The sequence below is a fragment of the Alosa sapidissima genome, chromosome 3 (assembly GCF_018492685.1).
Source record: "Alosa sapidissima isolate fAloSap1 chromosome 3, fAloSap1.pri, whole genome shotgun sequence".
In the NCBI taxonomy this organism is placed as follows: Eukaryota; Metazoa; Chordata; class Actinopteri; order Clupeiformes; family Clupeidae; genus Alosa; species Alosa sapidissima.
Genome location: NC_055959.1, coordinates 3,302,865 through 3,325,699, shown reverse-complemented (window position 1 = coordinate 3,325,699; position 22,835 = coordinate 3,302,865). Strand labels below are relative to the sequence as shown.

The 22,835-nt window shown below is 42.1% G+C and overlaps 2 protein-coding genes across 4 annotated transcripts; one reads left to right on the top strand and one right to left on the bottom strand.

Moving 5' to 3' along the window:
• Positions 1–2,261: 2,261 nt before the first annotated feature.
• Positions 2,262–19,767, bottom strand: atp13a1 (ATPase 13A1). Of its 2 annotated transcripts, none has more exons than XM_042085452.1 (25): positions 19,523–19,767; positions 17,881–17,970; positions 17,432–17,695; positions 17,048–17,203; positions 15,744–15,813; positions 15,533–15,639; positions 15,030–15,159; positions 14,797–14,852; positions 14,544–14,670; positions 14,061–14,198; positions 13,804–13,924; positions 13,215–13,372; positions 11,564–11,739; positions 10,954–11,064; positions 10,361–10,486; positions 9,966–10,074; positions 8,399–8,592; positions 7,812–7,908; positions 7,415–7,614; positions 7,014–7,128; positions 4,246–4,442; positions 3,501–3,643; positions 3,225–3,336; positions 2,996–3,139; positions 2,262–2,843 (listed from the first exon to the last, which is right to left on the bottom strand). In XM_042085452.1, the coding sequence occupies exons 3-25, from the start codon at positions 17,582–17,584 to the stop codon at positions 2,733–2,735; spliced, it is 3,051 nt and encodes a 1,016-aa protein (XP_041941386.1). In that variant the 5' UTR covers positions 17,585–17,695; positions 17,881–17,970; positions 19,523–19,767; the 3' UTR covers positions 2,262–2,732. The 2 variants fall into 2 exon arrangements, with proteins under 2 accessions (XP_041941386.1, XP_041941385.1); XM_042085451.1 differs by lacking the exon at positions 19,523–19,767 and adding an exon at positions 18,300–18,866.
• On the top strand, positions 18,894–22,117 carry LOC121704911 (coiled-coil-helix-coiled-coil-helix domain-containing protein 5). 2 transcript variants are annotated; one of them, XM_042085459.1, is made up of 4 exons: positions 18,894–19,294; positions 19,820–19,960; positions 21,139–21,290; positions 21,821–22,117. In XM_042085459.1, coding segments are annotated over exons 1-4 (318 nt in total). In that variant the 5' UTR covers positions 18,894–19,292; the 3' UTR covers positions 21,844–22,117. The 2 variants fall into 2 exon arrangements, with proteins under 2 accessions (XP_041941393.1, XP_041941392.1); XM_042085458.1 differs by having other exon boundaries at positions 21,818–22,117.
• Positions 22,118–22,835: the final 718 nt, after the last annotated feature.

Sequence of the window (22,835 nt, the reverse complement as noted above, 5' to 3'; positions counted from 1 at the left end):
CTGGGCCCCCTTCTCTTTGCTATCCACACAACTGCTTTGGGACAGATTATCCATTCGCACAGCTTCTCATACCACTGCTATGCAGATGACACACAGCTTTATCTGTTCTTTCCACCTGATGACCCCTTGGTCTCTGCATGGATCTCGGATTGCCACTCAGACATATCTACATGAATGAAGGCACACCACCTCCAGCTAAACCTCTCAAAAACCAAACTGCTGGTCCTCCTAGCTAAACCTACTGCTCCCACCTACTCAAATGCCCTCATACAGGCATATATACTACCCCCGACCGTTGCGCTCTTCAGACAAACATCGTCTAGCTCTGCCACCGGTACGCTCCGGTCAATCCAAACTTTTTTCATCTGTTGTTCCTCGTTGGTAGAATTGTTTTAAAAGCGTTACACTGTTTACCAGGTTGTAAGTATAGTATAAGTAAATATATATACTCTTTTGATCCCATGAGGGAAATTTGGTCTCTGCATTTATCCCAATCTGTGAATTAGTGAAACACACTCAGCACACAGTGAACACACAGTGAGGTGAAGCACACACTAATCCCGGCGCAGTGAGCTGCCTGCAACAACAGCGGCGCTCGGGGAGCAGTGAGGGGTTAGGTGCCTTGCTCAAGGGCACTTTAGCCGTGCCTACTGGTTGGGGTTCGAACCGGCAACCCTCCGGTAGTGCAAGTCCGAAGTGCTAACCAGTAGGCCACGTCTGCCCACAAGTCGTGTTGGCTAAAAATGCGTCAGCCAAATGTAATGTAATGTAGATATCCAGCATGTTTTCCCCATTGAGAGCTGATGTGTTTTATTTTTTAAAGTGTATATTTTTTTAGGTAGTTACTTCAATTGACCAAAATATAGAATAATTGGCTTATTTTCTTACACATAGTGGCCATATTGGAATCTTACCAGATTATACTTGATGCCTCGTATATTGTTGAGGTGGTCATGTGATAAAATGTTCAAACTTCGAAATTGTTTTTGAATGATATTTCTATCATGAATAACAAGAGATGGTCTATATTTTCACATTTGGTATCAGCCATATTGGATTTCGAAATGGCCAACATCAAGTTTGTTTGGAAATCATGTCAATAGCTTCCTTGACCCTAAACATTGAGTGTTAGAACTTAAAAGACTTTTTTTATCTTGTTTAATTTTAAAGTTGTATCAACAATTCTGTTAAGAATGGTAGTCATATTTGAACTTAAGATGGCGGCCACTAGGGGGTCGCTATGTGGTGGGGTCCATTTCAATTTTTAATCACCAGGGGTAGTAGTATAACTGTGCCAAGTTTCATGCTTTCTGCAAAAACCGAACGATTCCGGTGCTTAGCCACTGTATTATTTGTTTCAAAGTGATAACGAATTTACGGACCCCCGGAAATGACATGGTGGGTATCATTTTTCAGAGGTGGAAACGTTATATATACCGAAATGTATTTTGAGCTACTTTTGCGTTCCCTTGCAATAGTTTTGCATTTCCTCACAATAATATTGCGAGGGAACACAACACTATAGCAAGAGAACCCAATAGAAATTAAATTCCTAATTCAATAAAACCAATTTCCACCATGTCCCTTCGGGGGCTCCGTAAGAATTAGCCTGGGTGAACACAAACAAACTTGTTAACAAATTTGAAAGTGCTCTGCAGAAATGATCCCATTGACACGCATTTCCGAATAACTAGAAAAACCCAGGATCAAATCACACTTGGGGCAGACTTGATGACAGATAGAGCAGTGCATTCAACACTGGCTGTGCTTATAAAAATGGCGGTTTACAAGCACTTCTGAAATTATTTAGTAAGATTTTAATGCACCAATTTAAGTTTCATTTTTTAAATTTAATTGCTTTTTATGTCCCTGAAAGTCGTTAAAATGGGAAGTTAAGAATCGGGGGTCGTGAGACCATTTCCAGACGGACTTAATGAAGAGTAGGCCTACTATTTTTAGAAGAGTTTGGTTCCAAAATGCTATATCTCCATTTTTGAAAACATTAGTCATGGTATTTAATTGTGTATTTCAGATAATATCAATAAAATTGCAGTTGTATTGTTTTGATTGAGTAAAGATAAATCAAATAACAATAATCCAATTACAGGAAAACAACATTAACTGATTTATGAACATTCATTAAAATGGAGGATAGGCCTATAGCATTTTTGAACCAAACTTTTCACTTATACATGTACATATTGTAAATATGGCCTTTGCACAAGCTGATAAGTGAAATAAAGAATCAGAGAACAAATTAATGACATTTTTTGGTCTTTATAAGTCTGTCAGATTTGTCTTTTTACAAAATGGAGAAAAAAAAAATTAGAACACTTTGTAATTCTCTTGGAGAACGCCCCTGTCATGTGCGCGAGTCCGAACACATAAAAACACACTCTCACTCCACACAATACTGTTGTCTTCTTCGCCAGCCACAGGAGAGGTGAGCAAGAAAGCAATGGATGAGGCTTTACATGATAGAAATTGAAAGAAAGAGAGTTGAGGAGGGAACCTTGGAGAAAAGCAGTAGGATGACCAAGAAGGAAAAATGCATTGAGAGGAAGAGGAGATGAAGAAGAACACAGAGGAGTGTTCAGCATTAAATGTCACGCCTGTCCATCTCGGATCTCCTGTGCGTGTTGCAGACGTCTTTAACCAGCCATCTTCTCTTCTCCGCGACGGTCTGGTTGCTAAGGGCAGCGGTTGCTCGGGGCGACTGTTGGCATCACAATTCAGGAAGGCAACCTCAGGGTTCCTTTTCCCAAGAGAAACTGCAGAACTCTATCCACCAGCAGAGCAGCAACAAAGTCCACGACTAGAACTTGGGCGATCACCATCTTAAACTATTAGGAACATAATCAAGAGGCAGACTTTCAATGTGGAGCATAACAATGAATACATGCGTCACATTTCACCTTTTTAAATCAAAATTGAAACTGGAAACCCCAACAGAAACCTTAAATCATCACCACAAACATAAAAACAGTGTGCTTACTTCTGTGGGAATTTCCACGAGAGCAAACTGCTCATTAAATTCCGGCGACGACCCAGTCAGTAGCCCAACAATGGCAAAGCCTGAGAGAAATATGCTCCACATCAGGGGCCGATTCTCGCTGAGAGACTCCATGAATGGGTGGCCCTAGAAAATGGCACATTTAAATGGTTGAAGTAACAGTTTTGGCTGCTCAAACAAATTACATGATGGCTTATGGAAGAAATGTTACCTTGTAGTTAATAGCAAATGTAGCCATCTGCATGGCCATAGACATGATGTACACAGTGCTATTTATTAAGCTGGGCTCAAATTCTTTGTAGAGGTCCGCAAACTGCTCTGCTCTGTTGGACAGACAAGAGATATTACTTAACAATAATGTGGTGTATGCGCCAATTAAATGACTATTTCAACCATTATTGCAAAATTACCCAAACACACACACACACACACACACACACACACACATCATTAATGGCATACAAACTGAATGGCTAGTAGAGCCTACCTGGGAGGGCTTCTGCTCTGAGCTCCCTTGTACAGATACACCAAGCTGCAGAAGTGAACTGCAAACTGCAGCAGCACTGTCAGCACTGTGTATAGATTGAAGATGTTGGGTAAGGGCCGTTCTTTTGAGAGGGTTTTCAAAGGCTAGGAGGAAACATACCAGTTGAGATCAGTTCAGTGATGCAAGAGGCTAAAAACAGTGATTCAGCTGATTTTGTAAACCCCTTGCGAAAGGCTTTCCATGTCATTCGATATTATAACTTTCAAAAGGTTGAGCTCATTATAACAGTATCAAGTAGAATTTTCAGTTTGCAACATTCTAATCACTGTGATTGTACTCAAGTCCCTGTCACTGCCCGATGTGAGTCGCGCATGCTCAGACATGTTTGTTGGTTCCAAAAACTGACTTTTAAACTCTTCGATGGCAGTATTTCTGTATAAAACTAATACCTTTGGGATTTGTGCCCTTATATTTTGTAAAAGTCAGCAAGAAATAGGCTAACTGGCCTACTATTCAATCTAACAGGTCTGGTTTTTCAGATGTGTTTCCTGAAAAAGCTGAATTTTTAGATTGAATAGTAGTTGTCGCCAACTTTTACAAAATATAAGGGCACAAATCCCGAAGCTATTTGTTTTATATATAAATACTGCCATCGAAGAGTTTAAAAAAAAGTCAGTTTTTTGGAACCAACAAACATGTCTGAGCATGCGCGACTGTCACTTTTGAAACTTTTTTTGTAGCTGACCTTTGACCTTGAGATGAAGAGGAAACAACCAGCCAGTAGCAGTCCCTGCAACGTGGCCTGAAAGTCACTGAACTTGACTCCTTCAAGGTAGAGCACAGACTGACTGTAGGCCAGCACCAGGGCATTCAGAGCCAGAATCTTAAACATCTGTAGCGTTGTCACCAGAGTGCACCGACCCTGCTTTATCACGTGACAGACTAACAGGAGAGAGAGAGAGAGAGAGAGAAAGAAAGAGAAAAAATCAGAATAAAACAAGAGTTGCATGTGTGTCTACTCTCTGTCTAGATAAGTCTTGGTACTGATGATGTGATGAGTTCCCCACTTACCAGCCATCACCAAATGGCGGACCGCGGTCCGAGTCCGGACCGTGACGTAATCCTATCCGGACCCAGACCATAATAGCCTAATTTAGATTTTCACATAAGATTTCAAAGCTGCGCTAAATGTTTCGTTGGTTAGGATAACAGCATTTACTTCAGGAGCTTCAGGAACCATCATTTCGCTTGCTGCTACTCAGCCAGTTAAATCTGTGAATTCTGATAAAGTCGAGTCAGGGGCGAGAAACAATCAGACGGATATCTAAGTTAACGATAAGTAAGTTATTTTCAAATCATCGATTGCTCAAAGAGGAGAAGGCTAGACAGCGAGAACAGAGCTTTATATAACGATACGGGGGCAATACCACGCAAAACTGTCACGTTCGTAGCGCCAACTAAATATGGATCCGTCTGACCACTTTTCTTTTAAATGAGCATTTAAATTCAGTCTCCTATAGGTTTTTGCCTATAAATCGATATTTCAGACCAGGAAAGGAGTGGTATTTAGTGGGTTTAGAAGTTAAATTATTTGATTAGCATATACTATGTGTGGAGAGCATCCCCTCACCATCTTTATCTCATTTTTGACATAGGTGGCATTTAGAGGCTTTTGCATCTGAACCCTTCATATTCTGAGAGGCGATTTTAAGCGCCAATTTGAAGCACCTCTACTAGACAAAGCATATATTTTGAGCAAGCATAGCGTAGGCTAGGCCCATTCAACAGTGAACTGAGACCACAAAATATTTTACGATTTAAGAAGGAAATATGATTGATCCACCACAATCTAGTTAAGCCTACATGCATTCACTGCCCAACAACGTGATATTCCTGGGTTTCCAGGATGTCGGGTCAACATAAAAAAACTAAAAAAATTAAATTAAACTTGCTGATTAAGGGTTCAAGGAACCAGCTGTGGAATATCCATCCTTGTCTCAGCTCAAATTTTATTTTAAGTTCACATTAAGATCTTACAAATAGCCAAGGCTACTCAGTTTTTCTCCCCAATTAGGCTACTCTTATCTTGCCTTATTTCTCCTCATTTTGATTGTTGCCTTTTAGGCTACTTATTTTATTTCACATTAAACATTAGGCCTAGGCCTACAATCTTCTATTTCATGAATTTCCCCTTGGGGATCAATAAAGTATCTATCTATCTATCTGTCTATCTATCTATCTACAACTAGGCTCCATCCATCCATTCTAATATTATACATACATACATACATACATACATACATACATACATACATACATACATACATATACATAGCCTAAACACGCACGTTAAACATTATGATGCTCCGGACCTTTGCTTGAGGAAATTTTCCGTAACTGGACCTCGCTGAAGATTAATTGAATACCCCTGCCTTAGACCCTCTCCTACAAGGCCTCCGCAGTGCACTGACATGAGTGTGGCGGACTCTGCCTTCAACGTTTAATTATATTAGCTTCCATTGTCTCCAATACAACCCCCCACACCACCGCCAAACCATTTCGTCACCTCGTGTAGATACAATTCAGTTCTATTTTGTCAGCGCCTCTCATTAAAATCCATTGTTTATCAAACGTTTGTCAGCTGAAAATGTCATGCACTCGAGTGGTTGGCGGCTATATGCAGAGGCCTCGCTCCGCATGTAGCCGCTGACATGAGTGCACTGTTGTTGCCACGCACATCAGCGCCAACATTTTTAAGACACATTTTAACAAACAAAACAAATAGGTGCCACATTATCGATGGTCACAAAATTTGTATTATAATAATTTATTTGTAATAATTTAATTATGTTATCCGTGTGGATTGGCTGATCCACCTAGCAGGAAAGGACCAGTTCATCCACCAATTCACATAGACAACATACATTTGTGTCCACCCCCAATGAGGCATCTATTTGGCACGTGAGCATGTAAGACGCCTTTTTGGAAGATGGTGGAGGCCAACTGGGTTCCAAACTGTCTGAAGCTAATCCTTTAAATCCTGACCTCCTGGTTACAACAAAAGAAGCTTCATTCTCATGTTCAGAGTGTTTCTTATTCTTATCTCTACACTAGACATTTACTCTACACATTTACTGACAACATTGCCACTCTAGACATTAGGGCTGCAAACTAATTTCATAATCGATAATCTGTCGATTATTTTCTCAATTAATCAATGAGTTATTTGATCAATAACATGTCAGAAAATAGTGAAAAAACGTCTATCAGTGTTTTTCTGAAAGCCTTAAGAAAGATTGTGTCCTCAAATATCTTTCTTTGGCCACACGCCAAAGGAGTAAGTAAAGCTGAAAATATTTTATAATATAATATAATTGATACAAAAATGACCAAAATCAATTTATTTGATCGATTAATTGATGTAGCCCTGCTACACATGTTTACTGACAAACTTCCATGAAAGTGAAAAGGAGGGAGAGAAATCAGGTGAGTGGGAAGCAGGACACTACTTACTGCACTGAATAGATGACAGCTTTGAGGTAAATGGTGCAGCAATTGAGGCGTCTCCCAGTTTGACCACTTGGACCTGATCCTCCTCCAGCTCGCGCAGCACCTGACTGATCCTCTCCTGCACAGAGAATGGCCAATAATCAAAACATGAGCCTTTCACCACAGAACTTCAGAGAGGCAGTAAGGGATAGAGATAGATTAGAGGCTAGTCAATCACTCTACTATCATCACACCAGTGACATTTAATGACTCAAGCAAAATGAAAGGGGCAAGTTGTGTGTGGCATGGAAGCAACACAGGCACACACACACACAAACACTCAAAATGGCACATTTGTGCTTGCACCTCACTGTCACTCTCACACAAACACATAGTCAGTCACTCTTACACACACACACACACACCTTCTGAGCAGCGAGTTGCTCCTCCCTCTGTGCCATGACCCTGTGCCTGGCGGCGCGGGAGCTGAGCTTGCTCCCGGAGGTTAGCGCGGGCGGCAGGGCCCTGGAGTCACATGCCGCCGCCGCCGCCGCCACCTCCCTTTCCTTTCCCCGCTTCTTCCTCTCAGGGATGCGCTCGGGCGCGTTAGCCAGCAAGGCCACTCCTGTCCACACAAACAGAGCATGATGGACGCACCAGATTTCAACAAATCCGTTTTTACTTGTCTAATATACGGTGCTTATTTAATATCCTGGATAATTGTGATCATTTTTGCTCATGGGACAAACATTTGTGCATGCACAGTGTTCTACATCAGCTGTCTCTATGCAAATAGATATGTAGCGTGATGGGTGCACTCACCAATGTGGGCGTGTTTGAGCGCTCCAACGTCGTTGGTCCCGTCCCCACACATCAGAGTCGTGAAGCCCAGTCCCTTCAGACTGGTGATGACAAACTCCTGCAGGACAAAGCAGCCATCACATCATACCATGAGACCATAAGCATAACCCCACAGTGAGCTCTTTGTAACGTTGTGCTCTCCTAAGAATGTGTCTTTTCATTGCATAGTGGGGAAAATCGCTATGCAGTCCGGAGATGTTGGGTGTCTACTGTCTACCAAGAGTGCAGGAACTGCAATGCGGCACACTTTACACTACAATGCTCCATCGTCTTGTCTTTCTGTTGCTGGAGATTATCCACTGGGACAACTCCATGGCTTACTTTGCCAAATCAATTATTTGTTCTTATTCAAACATGAGGCTATATTTTCCCTCCTCTTTTCCTATTCATTCATCATTTAAGTCAGTTTTTTTTCCAGGCCATCTAAAAATAACTGGTCTAAAAATATGTGCCTGTTATTTGCATACACTGCAAGCTCAGATAAGGCACCAAGAGACTTTAAAAAACAAAGGATGTTCACAACTTGCTGACAGGGGGAAAATTCTAACCTTCTGTTTAGGGTTGACGCGAGCGAAAACCTGCACATGGGGTAAAAGGGCATTTAGTAGTTTGGTGTCGTAGGTCAGTCTGGCCAAGCCCTCCCCTGTCACACACAGGTCGTACTGTTGGACAAAATCTGGCACGGAGGGAGGGGGCAAGGCCACACACACGCTGCCATCGATGGACTCCCACTGCCAATCATCTGGAACACAACATACAGTACACAATGTGGCCATGGATAAGATCAAATGCGCTTCACATAATAAATATACAATATAATATAATATACATATAAGTATATAATAAATATACAATATAATATAATATAATATACACAGTATATACATATAATATGTTCTTGACCAAAATTCAAGATAGGTCTCATTTGCTATTTGTCTGAAGAATTCTTCTGTGTTTAATATCAACAGTGGTGAGAATAAAAAAGGCTTGAAGCAAAATTTCAAATCAAGGCTTTGTGCTGTTTATGAATGCTGCTGTAGAACCCATGACAGCTGTTTTGAATCTAACATAATCAGTGTGTGACCCAGTTGAGAATGTATGACTCATTTTTCATTTGTTTTTAAAATGCGTCTTGGGTTCTCTGATCACAAGTGGCCAGTTCTAAATACAGGTGTGAACAATCACTGGGTGTGAAGATCACTGGGATCCGATCACTCAAATGTCTTGCCGAGATGGTCTGAGATGCATTTGATCACACATGTTTTAGTGTAAACGTTACTGCATTTTGATGCATCCCGGACAATGGGAATGAATGTGATGTTGTCAATAGCTGAATCTAAACACAAGTGGTCAGCTGCACAGGTGTGTCCCCACTGACCACTTATTATCAGATCACCCAAAACGCATTCTAAACACAAATGTACAACAACAACAATGAGCACTACAGTGTGCCACTAATGACTAATTTTCTAACGACTAATCTTTTGACTAATTCTTCGATTAGTCGACTAATCTAAACGACAAATTTAAAAAAAAAAATCAAGTGTTTGTTATTTCGTTGTGTCCATTTTATTTTGAACTTAACTGAAGGGTAACTGAAAGGTCTGACATTATTGTACAGTACAATAATGTCAGACCTTTGATAGACTTTATTTGTACTGTACATTCAGTGTTGCCATGGACATAGACAATGTTCAATGTTTGTCAAACTTCTTTGACCTGAGGGCCGGTCATGGCATACTTTGGGGTCATAGGGCCCACCTATATGAACCCACCCACCATCAAATTATCATTACATCAAAATTATTATTGTTATGCTATATTGTTATATATGCACTTCAAAGCAGCCAATGTTAAAGTGCTAACATTGTTCACAAAAAGTTTGTGAAAACATGCACATCAGAGGACTACTGTTTTGACCAAAAATAAATAGGGGGTTAATAGTAAAACAACTTGCCGTCGACTAATTTTCACGGTCGATTAGGTCGACTAAGTCGACTAATCGTGGCAGCACTAAAGCACTAAGAAGCAAATAAGGTCACAGCATGTCTTTCTTTGACAAGCTGTGTGTGTGTGTGTGTGTGTGTGTGTGTGTGTGTGTGTGTGTGTGTGTACCTGGACTGGGGCCTGCCTGCAGTATGAGTGTGTGTGGCCTCTGGATGAAGTTGAGCTCTCTGGCCACGTGGCAGGCTGTCAGTGGGTTGTCTCCTGTGATCATCACAACCTAAAGACAGAGACAAGCATGATGGGGAGAAGCCAGAGACATTGAGACTGAAGACTGGACACCTGTGGTAATCTACAATTGTAATGTAAGGTGTTATAATTAATATATGTGCAGGTGTCTTTCACATTTTTTGTTCAACACTTATTGAGACCTAAAATCAGGTCCAAACACATAAAGTTGCAGTGCGCAGACTTCAGTGAAAACTCTGTTGAAAACTCATTCAATATGGCCAACTGCATGAGCTCAAGTGACACAAGAGGACAAGTGTTCATTTTTTTCCGCTCACATGGTGCGACGCCTCCTGGATCTCCTTGATAACCATGCGGCTATCGTTCTTCAGAGGGCAGGAGACGACCATGAAGCCGACAAAGCGCAGGTCGCACTCCAGAGCCTCCCGTGTGATCTCTCGCACCTGGAGGAGAGAGAGAAAGAAACGTTCAAAAAAAAAAATAAAGAACAGTCATTCCTCTGCACACTCCTCTATGACGCAGCAATCCTGTCGGAACTGGATCTTCTCGCTCCAGTAAAAAAAAAAAGGACCCCAGAAATAGAAACCAGAACATATTTCCACAGAACGACTGGAGAGCCGTCCCAGAAATAGACTACCACCGATTTAGAAACTGATGGAGGAGCAGAAAAAAGAAGTTAAAGAATCAATCGCGCTTGAAGAAAGGCTCAAAAAAAGACGCATAACTTTTTCCTTCTCTGAATGACAAACATGATTTCACAAAACAGACTACAGGTGTGAAAAGTGATCTCACCAGAAAACAGTAAGAAAACAGGCAGTGAGTGAAAGAAAGAGTGAAAGTGAGAGTGAGAGAGAGAGAGATTAAGAGAGTGAGAAAGTATGTGTGTGTGTGTGTGTGTGTGTGTGTGTACCTGCTGATGGCTGAGGTGTCCCATCTCTTTGTAGCCCAGAGCTAGCACCCTGGCCCCTTCTCGAGACATGGCCTTATGCACCTCGTCATAGCTGGGAGGGCACTCGGAAAACTGCAAAAGGGAAAATAAAAGACGGCCTAGATGATGCATCATTTATTGGGCCGATCGTCCATCATCACCCCTTCACAGTCTGTGAAACATTGAGGTCAAGGAGCCAGAAGCGGCACCAACTAGACAGGAGCGCTCGCTGAGTTGTAGGACACGCACACTAATATATCGATTTGTCAGTACCCATTTTTTTTCTCACAGGGCAGCAGAAAGTCTGATTTTCTTTGGATCTTTAAATATATAAAGAGGTAATTTCAGTCATAGCTACATGTGACTATATAAAAACAATCTACAACGCTCTGCCGAAGCTGTCTTTCTGCCATCTCGGTACATTTTTAAATTGTAGACCGATATTGTCCATCTTGAAGTAATATACAGAGACAAAATGAAACACAAGTGACTTCTGTCTCATGTGTCTGCTGACAGAAAACCTGACACGAAGCCCCAACCAAATGCAAATCAATCGTCAGCATGTCTACAGAAAAAGCACTTGACTTCTTACCATTCCCCTCAGGGTCTCTGGAGCGCCTTTGACCGTGGAGATGTAGCACAGCTCAGTGGACCCCAGTCTCTCATACGACGCCAGGACAGACATCCTCTTCAGAGCGCTGGCGAAGTGGAACCGCTGGTGGATTTTCAGCCCTGGCGTCTTGATGCCCCTCGCAAACACCTTCTCATCTAATCACAGAGACAACCATTAGAGCTCATTACAAAGATCAGACTGTGGGGATGCTAATTGGTGTTAACTAACAGGTCACAGGCTCTTCTGTTGGAGATCCTCCACACATACCAACACAGACCTAGCTATGACTTTCTAGCACTAATCAGGACTGAAGAAAGTTGCAGTACCCTCTAATGGCATATAGAGTCACGCTTACTTTCAGAGATACAAAAACATGTTTGAGTTTGGAATACGATTACAGAATATCCACTAGAAGCCGTTCCAAGTTCCTGAAAGTTAGGAGAGGTAACAGACACCACTGAGCCCAAGGCTGTCAAATTAAAATGATCAATTACCTCAGAGTTTCATCTAACAAAAATAATGTGACAACAAAGGTAAGAAAAGTTTTCAGTTAATCACTAAAAGAAAACACTAGGGAGTAATGACGCTTTTGAGATACCGTACCATATGAATACCATGCTCTGCTGGAAAACACTCTCAATGTGAAATAAACCCAATTCCCAGGTCGGCTTCCACTGAGTTGTACCAGAGACTTTCTAATGAAGAGACACAGCACTCAAAAAATCCTCCATAGAAATGCATGGGGTTAGTTTGTAACGCCAATATGGCAGTTGTCTTCACATATCCCAGCCCTTCCGCGGAAAAACTTCGACATGTGAATACACTGAGCCAATCATGTGGTGTGTTGTGAATACATTGAGCCAATCATTTGGTGTGTTGTGAAAACATTGTGCCAATCATGTGTTGTGATTTCGCCGCTGGAGCAAGGTTGGTGTCGTGAAGCCTTGCGCACGTGCATTTCTGCCGAAATAGATGCCCAAATAAATGCCCAAAAAGCATTGCAATATGGCCGCCGAGTGGAGGGACTTGCCTAAAAGGACTTTGGTTGCACTTCATCTTTAAAGATGACAGAGTGGATGAGCGGAGTATTTTTTCTTGTTCTCTGATGCCAACATAGAAATTATGCAACTTTGGTCTGTCAAAAACATGCTCAGATGCTATTTAACAAGCTCATTTACAAGCCTATGATAAGGCTGGGAAATAAAATGGCCCATTTGACCAGATATCTAGCGCCCCCTCATGCTTATCTGGCACTGACATAAATAATTAAGTGAGCTTTACGTTGATTGGCTGCCCTGCAACCAAAGACAGCAACTTCTACCTGAATCGAAGTGGTAATAATGTAAGGTGCAGAGGGGGGTGGGGATCAGAGTGATGGTTGGGGTCACAGACAGTATTTGTTCAGATTTACCCATTTTTTAAGACATTTCAATAACCAAGATGTGCATAAGGAGGAAACAACCCTGTTTGCGGTTCACGGTAGCTTTGTTGCCATGCACTGAAATCTCCTTACTCAACACAGCCAAGGTAAAAACGTTTTTTTCATTCTATGTCATCTTTAAGCAACAATAGCAACTAGAATGCACTATGTAGTTCTATACAGCATATTTTCCTGCTCTTGGACCTTTACCTTTAGTGAGACTCCAGTCAGCAGCCGTCAGCATGGCCTTCTCCAGGGGATCGCCCACCAGCTGTCCATCATCTAGAGTGACCAATGAGTGACACGTGGCCACAACCCGATGCGTCTCCACCGGTATCTCGGACACCGGCATCACTTCTTTGCCTTCCCTGTGGAATAGAACAGAGAGCTTGAGATTTGCTACAGATAATAAAGATACATAAAGTATAGATACAAAATACAGATGCAGTAGTACAGCATGTGGAATCTTACTGCCAAGAAAGCCACAGCTGTTTTTGGAACCAACACTAAATGCTAATACCACTAATCAGTAATAAAATATTCATTACAGACCTGTGGACTAGTCCCCCCTACTGTGTTCTAGCTGGCATTAAGCATTTCTATGCCGTCTGTGGCTGGTACCCTTTTCTAAGTGCAACACCCGTGCACTAGTTTCTTTCTGCAGTCAACAACTCAAGCTGGGGCTGTTTGGTTTCAGTCCCGGAGTTTGCAGTGTCTCATTTTACAACCAGTGCACAGACAGCAGTTATCTTATCACAGAGAGGATATGCCACGAAACAAAACCACAAGAGAGGTGTACCTTAGTCCAGCGACGCCTCGCACTACCAAACTGTCACTCGTCAAAGTGCCCGTCTTATCAAAGCAACAGACTTCCACCTTCCCTGCAAACGGTATCCTGAAAGGCTCTGTGCAGAACACATCTACACAGAGACAAAAAGAGACAGTGTGTATGTGTGTGTGTGTGTGTGTGTAGGGGGGGGGGGGGGGTGGTGGTGATTCATTTTATATGAATATTCTCTAAAGAAAGCTGCATAACTGACAATGAAAGGTACTCACAGAGCTTGGCCAGGGCAATGAGCGATGTATTCACAGCTAGCGACAGCTCTATGGGAAGCTCAGGAGGTACAACTGAGGTGAGGATGAGGGTGCACTCGAGGAACAGCTTATACCTGTTCCGACTCAAATCCTTGGTGCCTGAAAAGGAAAGTGGCATTTCAAAAATGCAACAGAGAGTGGCACTGAAACAATGCAACACTGTCTAATGTCGCTTTTGTCCAAAACGACTTACAGGATGTGAACATTACATTAGCCGGGCTTAAAGTAATAAAAATGTCTGTGCCTGAAGTTATCAGACATTTATGAGGACATCATATATGCTGTAGTCTCATTGGCTATTTTCAAATCTTAAACATACCGTCTCACGCCTGAATTCAGGCATGGTGCCTGAACACTTTAAGCCCTGCATTAGTTTAAAATAATAATTTGAAATGTACACAGGGCTAGGGCAATATGCTTGGGGAAGAAGAGAGAGCCACTCACCCTCCACCCAGACATAAACGGCAGCAGCAATCGCAAAAACCAGAAGGAAGAGGATGAAGATGAAGGTCTCCAAATTGTTAGCTGTTACCCTTTTCACTCCAAAGAGTATGGTCCTCAACAATTTACCCTTTAAGAGGAGAGAATCGTGCTTGGTTGAATATCTATTATAATATACTGTATATATGGCTCTGGGGCACATAGTTAGTCATACTATCAGAAAGGCATTTTAAGAATAAGACAAAAGCACTCTTACCTGAGAGGTGTAGAATCCTGTTCTTAAAACATATGCCACACAGCCATTGTCCACAGCTATGCAGGGAAAAAAATAAATAAATTGTTATTCCTGTAAAACTGAACAGTGATGTTGGTCTTTTTGCTTGCATTTCAGTGTCCAGGCTGCACTGCACAACTGAACTGATGATTCACACGAGATATGTCATAAAGATAGACATGAGTGCAGACAAAAGAGGAAGCTGTGACCCGTACGTTTGAGGCCTGCACTGGCTTTCAGAGGGGGGCTGTGCTGCACCACCTTGGTCCCGCCAGAGATTACGTGAAGGCGTGCGTCACCCTGTAGGTCTAGGATTCTCTCTGGATCCAAGTCCTCCACAGGTTCCTGTGTGCACAGAGAGGAGGCATTAAGTAAAAGGCCGTTCACACAAGGAACGATAACTATAACAATAACGGCAAAAAAGTATCGCTTTAGCAAACATGAACTAACTATAACGATAACAAATTGAAGAACAATATGGTTGGGGATCGCTTTCAGACCGATTTTGTAAACGATAACATTCAATAACAAAAGGAGAGGCTTTCCTTATCGTTGGTCAGTGTGAACGCTTTTATCGTTATTCGTTAATGTTACAGTATTCTTTACAGTTATCGTTCCTCGTATGAACGGCCCTCAAGCGTTGTAGAAACATGTAGGGGCAAGTATGCAGTCTTTAAGTGACAGGAGAAACAGAACGTTGAACTGAGCAAAGTCTAACCTTCATCTGTGGAACGGACTCTCCCGTCAGCATCGCCTCATCTACGATGCAGCGGCCTCGGAGCAGCAGGACATCACATGGCACAAGGTTCTCCTGCGGAGAGCGGCCTAATGACAGGCAAAAAGCACAGGCATAAGCCAAGACAATTCTCCATACCATAACACAATTAGTAATTGAATGGAAAATCGCACAACTGAAATGTAAATTTTACCTATTGACACAATGTCCCCTGGGACAAGTTCATCACTGGACACTGGTCGCCATTTTCTATTTCTATAAACCTGTGAAAGATTAAGAACAGCTGATCAGACCAATTTACCTGCCTTGATGGTCTATTCCATTGATCTTTACATCATAGAATCTGGAAAATGTTCTTTAACTGTTGTGATATAATAATAATAATAATAATAATAATAATAATAATAATAATAGTTGGTTAATGAACTAACAGTGACTTTATCTGAATATATGACATTTTATGAAGTTAATGTTAATGTTATTAATTAAGAAAACAATTAGAGTTGACCCTAATAACAGCTTTAATAGCTAGATGCTTCAGCTGAAATGACTATGCTATGGTTATAGTGTTTAGCAGACGCTTTTGTCTAAAGCGACTTATAGAATATGAACATTTCATTAATGGGGGTCTGGAAGTTAAAGGAGAGGGAACTAAGAGTCAGGTCTGCACTGGTAATGCCAGGGAAGCCTGGAATGGACTCAATGCAATGATGGGCAGAGCGGGAACCAACACTATCTTTTGTCAACGACCTGAAACATTTCTATTAAAGATTTCATAATTCCCTGTGCACTTATTCTTATATTGACATTTTTTTTATATTTTTAACAACACAACTGAACTCCCCAACTGTATTGACAGAGGCAGGTGTAGCAGCTAGCTTAGTTTGAATTAAACAATAGGCGTAAAGCACCTGGACCGGATGGACTTGGGTGGGGCAGGACGATCAAGGCATACAGGTTTGAGCTCACAGTAGTCCTGACAAAATTGTTTCAGTGTCTATTGAATATTCATTGTGTTCAAAAATGTTCATTGTGGAAAATATCTAATATCATTCCTGTGCCCAAGAAGCCCAGAGCAACAATGCTCAATGATTGTAGACCAGTTGCACTGACCAGCATCCTGTACAAATATATGGATGAATGTGAATATTATGCTCTTATAAGGCTAGTGCTAATACATTGCACATATTTAATTTATATTACTGTAAACCATACCACTTAATTAACTATATACTACTGTCTAGACTGAACTATATGTCTTATATTGTTTATACTGCACCACCTGTCTATGTATATCACATTGCGCTTTTCTGCTTTTTTGCACTTCTAGTTAGACACAAACTGCATTTAGTTTTCTCTGTACTTGTACTCTGCACACTGACAATAAAGTTGAATCAAATCTAATCTAATCGTAGCCACAACATAATTTCAGCTGGGAAGACAGAGGAGAGACAGAGGAGTATTAACAACACTCGACTGATCCAAATGGACAGCTACCTGAATCATGTAGGGTTTGTTTCCCATCCTGCGGATCTCGGACATGTTCCTCATCTGCTGCTGCACTAGAGATGCCTCAAACGCCACCAGCATGAAGAGGGTGAAGACGCTGTAGTACCAGTATTCATCCAGACACCACAGGCCTACGCAGAACACCTGTGCATGACCCCAGTAAGGTTATTCATCATGTGCCTCTGACACAATATAGAAACAGCATTTAAAGATCTCTATAAAAACTCAATTAGGTCTTAAGAAATCAGAACTGATTGGCAGAGCAGGTGAACGTTAAGTGCCACACAGAGAGATCTGAAGTGAACCTTTTGGTGTTCTCTGGGTGTGTACCAATAACGAGAACATAACACAAGCATGCTCATGTTAGCTCACCTGGAAGACGAAAAAAGGGGCAGTGGCTCGCTCTTTGAAGAGTTCCAGGAAGTCTGGCACCATCATTTCAGCGCGGTTAGTTCCATAGCGCTTCTCAGCAGCACGTAAATCAGCCTCTTCCTGGTAGCCTCGCCACGCCTGGAAGTAACCCATGGGCTGGTCCACGGGGAAGGCAACAGGGAGAAAGCGCTTCTTCTCCTTTCTGTCAAACACATATCTGATTTTCTGGAACTCAAATGATAAGATCCCCTCTTCATTTTCGTCCTGTTGCAAAAAGGGAGATGGGAAAAGGTTGCATTATGAGCATAGCCACATCACAGGTTATCTGCAAACTTTCAAGTTTGAATTGTGTGTGTGTGATGGTTGATTGGCTGAGCACCAAACACAGAGGTCGTAACAATGGTAGGGGAGCCTCTTGACACTTTACCCACAAACAAAAGAAATCTCACCTGGTCCCTCTGCAATGCTACGAGCTCTGCAGAACCATTGTTTGGCGTAGGTATTACTTTAGCCAAAGTGGCCTTTTCTGGATCTGGCTCCTGTTGGGACACAGATGGGAGTTTCACTTTGCACTTTCACCCATATCACTTAGAACTGAGGTCTTTCCCTCAATTGACGAATTGTTCATCTTTGGAAATGGCTACTCTAATGTTGACAGTAGGCCTATCCTCTGTGATCATTATGCAATGTCATTATCTCTTTTCCTCCAGAAATTGATAGTATAAACATGCATAGACTACAGTCGTAACATACTGGGAATGTGAGTGTGAAAATAAATGACAACTAGGACTTCCACTCGAGAGCCATGTAACGACTGGGACATTTGTTGTTAAACACGTCGACAGAAAACAGAAAAATGACACTTTACCTTCACACAGGTAAGCAAACAGTGCGCATGCACTGACCAATAACCAGAAAGCACCGTGAGGACGTGCGCGATCCCGATAGCGGCAAGTGCTAGCAGGCCGGCCTCAGGATAGTCAGCAGCCCCATATACTCCTAACCATACATAAAGCCAGCCCGGGTAAAGTACTGTCATGAATGGAAGTACTGTGCCATGAAAAAGCGTAGGCCTGCGTCGATACAATGACACCGAGCTAACTAGCTCGTCGCTAGCACTATTATCATGGTTGTGGTTCATAGAGGGGGCCATCTGCAGCTCCCCCGACCCCAGAATTCCATCTCCAGCCATGTTTTCAAGCTTTTCAGTTTCTTTCATTCTTGCGTACTCCTTCCACACTTGCCCCCCCTTCTCGCCACCTCCTCCGGACTTAGGGTGCTGGTGAAATGATAAACTCTCGCAATTCCGTGGTCCAGTCGGTGTCCAGATTCAATTTCGGAATTTCTTTCACACCGAAGCCAACTTCCGTGTACGCAACCACGCAAGACATTTACGACACTTCCGGCATAGAGGTGTAACTATGGCAACAACATTGAAGGGGAAAGTGTCAAAGTAGGCTAGTGTGACCGGTGTGACCAGTGCGCCACCTACCAATCTAGTTAAAATGTCAAGACGTAATGTCTCTATGGCAGACAAACACATTTTAGATCTCTTTAGGAATCAGACATTTTAGTGTCTGATGATGGGGGTAGCCAGAACTAAAAACAGACTTCAAGATAGTCACTTACCTTGTGAGGGTGAGGTTGTGACTGACATGTGGAAATACCAGTTGTCTCAGCTGTGTAGCGGTGCAAGAAAACAACACAGCCAATCGTGAAGCGGGAGGCGTTATCTATTCTGAACGAATGAATGTGCTCTCCATGCATGCATGTGTGTGGTTTGCTAGAACTTGTTCGCTATCGTGAATAACCTTTGTGTGTGCATTCAATTAGCTGGCTATCCAGCTAGCTAATTTCAATTATGTAAGTATAACCTAACGATGCCTTGATGAATATGCGTTTCGGTTTCACACTATATGGTTTCAATCAATTCAAATTAAGCTTAGCCTGCGTGGTAACGTTAGTTAACTTAGCTAACCTGTGCACCTGTAATGGCAGAGGCAATAATTTAGCGATAAAGCTTTGTATATCATTATAGGATTAGCTCACTGACCTGATCAGCAAGTTGGTAAATGGACGGTAGCACTTTACCTGAAGTCGGCTAGTCAGTGGATTCAACTCAAGCGTTCCAGGCTAACTCATATCTCTGACTGTTAATCAAGCTTACATCTCAAAATGAAACGTTAGCCCTTCTTCATGGTATATTCCATGGTCCCTGTTCTGTGCTCCACTCCTTATTCCATGGTCCCAGTCCAGTACCGCCTAGGCTATAGACAAAGACAAGATCTCCCTTTACTGCCCCTGATAGCACCACTGTCGATGGTCAGTGTGTGATAGGCTATAAATGCACTTTGTTTACTGTTTTCTTGCCAATGTTTTGGACAACAGGCAGGCTGCTATGGAGATCACGGCTCGATTCTGCCATAAAGAGATGGAAGAGTATGGAGCCTGTGTATCCTCTAACCCATCAACATGGCAGGAGAAGTGCCAAGAACTCAAACTTAAAGTGGCACAGTGTACATCCTCACAGTAAGTGGGTGAAGTCAATAGGTTGGTTTCAGGTTACAAGGATACAAGGAAGTTTGTCACATGCATATAGTTACTGGAAGTAAGAAATGCAGTGAAATTATGTCTGGTGGCAGCCTATTTGTGCATTTATGGGGGGGGGGGGGGGGGGTAAAGAGTGCAGTAGAAGAGGGGTTTAGTAGATTAAGTGGCAAGGGCTGCATAAGAAAGGTGGGGGAAGATTGGGATTGGGGGGGGGGGGGGGGCGCACCAACAAGGAGCACCAACAAGGAGCACCCAAGAGCAACAGGGGCAAGGAAAAACTCCCTTACCAAGGAAGAAACCTTGGGCGGATCCACGGCTCAAGGTGCTAACCCAACTGCCAGGGGAAAGTTGGGGAAAGTCAGATATATGTGTGTGTGTGTGTGTGTGTGTGTGTGTTTTGACGTTTGACATGTGATGAAATAAGAAAATAAATAAAAGGTCTGTAGCATAGGGAGAGGGATGTAAAAGTCATGTAGGTGTGTGGTGGTGGGTCAGTATAGTGTGAGTTCAGAGTTGGGAAATGTTTGAGAGTGCTGAGGAGTGAATGTGTGCAAAGTCAGTATAGTGTGAGTTCAGAGTTCGGATGGCCTGGGGATAAAAACTTCTCCTGAGTCTCTCAGTTCTGGCTTTGTGACTACATAGGCGTCTTCTTGATTTCAGCGGTAGGAATAATCCATTGTTAGGATCAGAAGAGTCCTTCAGAATCTTTTGGGCTCTTAGGAATACTCTTCTGGAATAGATATCTTGTAGAGCAGGGAGTTGAGTTCTTATAGTACTTTCAGCTGAGCGCACTACTCTCTGCAGAGTACTACAATCTCTAACTGTGGAGTTCCCATACCAGGTGATGATGCTACCAGTTAGAACACTCTCAACCGCTGAAGTGTAGAAGGCCTTCATGATGGATGTAGAAACTTTGAATTTCCTTAGCTGACGAAGGAAGTAGAGTAGTTGTCTGGACGACTTCAGAACATATTGAGTGTTAACAGTCCATGTTAAGTCTCCAGTAATGTGGACACCAAGATATTTAAAACTTGTGACTCTCTCTACAGGTTGCCCGCTTGTTCTGCTTGTCATGGGTCTTCAATGAACTTAATCATTGTTCCCTTTGAACCAGTGTGTGTGGGTTAACTTGCCTGTCTTACTTCTGCTGTTGGCAGCCCAGTGATTCAGAAGATCCGAACCGACTGTGCTGGAGAGTTTATGCAGTTTGAACGTTGCCTGCGAGAGAACCAGTCTTCCGCCCAGGCCTGCTCACCACATGTGGCCCGCTTCGTAGTCTGTGCTGAGACAGTTGACATTAGTGCAGTTGGTGAGTTTATGTCTCCTTGTCCTAAGAGTTGAAGTCTTTGTATGTCTCTGTTCCATAGACAATGGAATCCTATTCAGTCAATATATAGTAAGGGTGGACTGGAAAACCAAGTGGACATTTCCTGCTTTAAATTTAGTCTACCATCAACAATTTAAATGTCAAATATCACAGGATTCGTAACAACCACACTTTACGTGTTGTGTTCAGTGTCATAAAACTATCAAAAAAGTAGTAAACTAACTTCAGACACTTTTCAAATTTTCACTGAATTCTGCATGTGCTTTTTACTTGAACAACAAACATAATACAGGTGCATTACTTGTGACTACACAATATTCAAGCCTAATATGCTAATTTCACAACCACCTGCCTTTAACAAGCCCCACAGTGACTAAATGCTACTGTATACCACAGTCACAGAAAATGTTTGCGTCTAATTACCGGTTGCTGATAATAGCTGAAAGTAGAATAAAAGATATCGAGCTTCTGCTTACCTTGAATGTGTACTTTTTTACCTCTCTCAACAGCAGCAGAAGTACCTCAACCATCATAAGAGCTGCAAGCACAGCTTTAAAAATGACTTCAGTGGTGTCCCCCAAAAACTGGTGCATTTCATGAACTGTTTTCTGTTCAACACTTCTGTAATGTGACGACACCCACTGCAGAGCATCTCAGCATTCATTCAAACAGCAGTTGTTTGCACAACCACATTTACACTCTCTACAATGAGCCATGCATTTGTTTATTTTATACTGACTGCTCTAAAAGTATTGATTTCATAAAATAATGTGTCAGACCTTGCAATAAATGTATTTTATACATAAAAATAGTCAAAGTCATGTTTGACTAAACAGTATCTAAGCGTCAGAATTGTACAATACATTTGTGACTTGAGATCTTGGGGTCTCCAGGAGATAACGACAGATGGCCAGATTACAATTTCTTTATGATGTAGTTGTAAAGAGGATGAAGACACAGTCTGGTTAACTTGTTCAGTCTATGCGTGACTGCATTCAATGGGATGCTAGAGTAAGCATTGTCTTTGGTGGTCATAGTTACATGTCTCGAAGAAATGTTTGGAGTTGTAGATGTTGATGTCAAAATGGTATTACTCTGTTTGCCTTACCTTTCAAGATGAGTACATAACAATTCTGTACATCCTCATTATAGGGGCTTTGGTCCTCTTGACTGACAAGAGGAGCACATGTACACCATCTTGAAATGCTCTACTGCAAATTCTGTCATGTATTCATAAACCCCCCCCCCCCTCCTCCCAAAAACACATTGTCTCCATGTAATATTTAACTAAGGAATGTGTGTGCTCTTTCTCAATCTGGCCTCCCACACGCGGTAAGGATGAAAGGATCATGGAGGGGATTGTGGAGTCACACTCTCTTTGATCACTAACGGTTCATCCTTAACATCATAATTTTATACTGCTTGAAATTGTCAATAGACAATACTGCTCAACCTCTTGAATGTTGCACTTTCCAACATGTTCATAAAAAATGTTACCCCCACAAATTTGAGTGACAAAATTAAAAA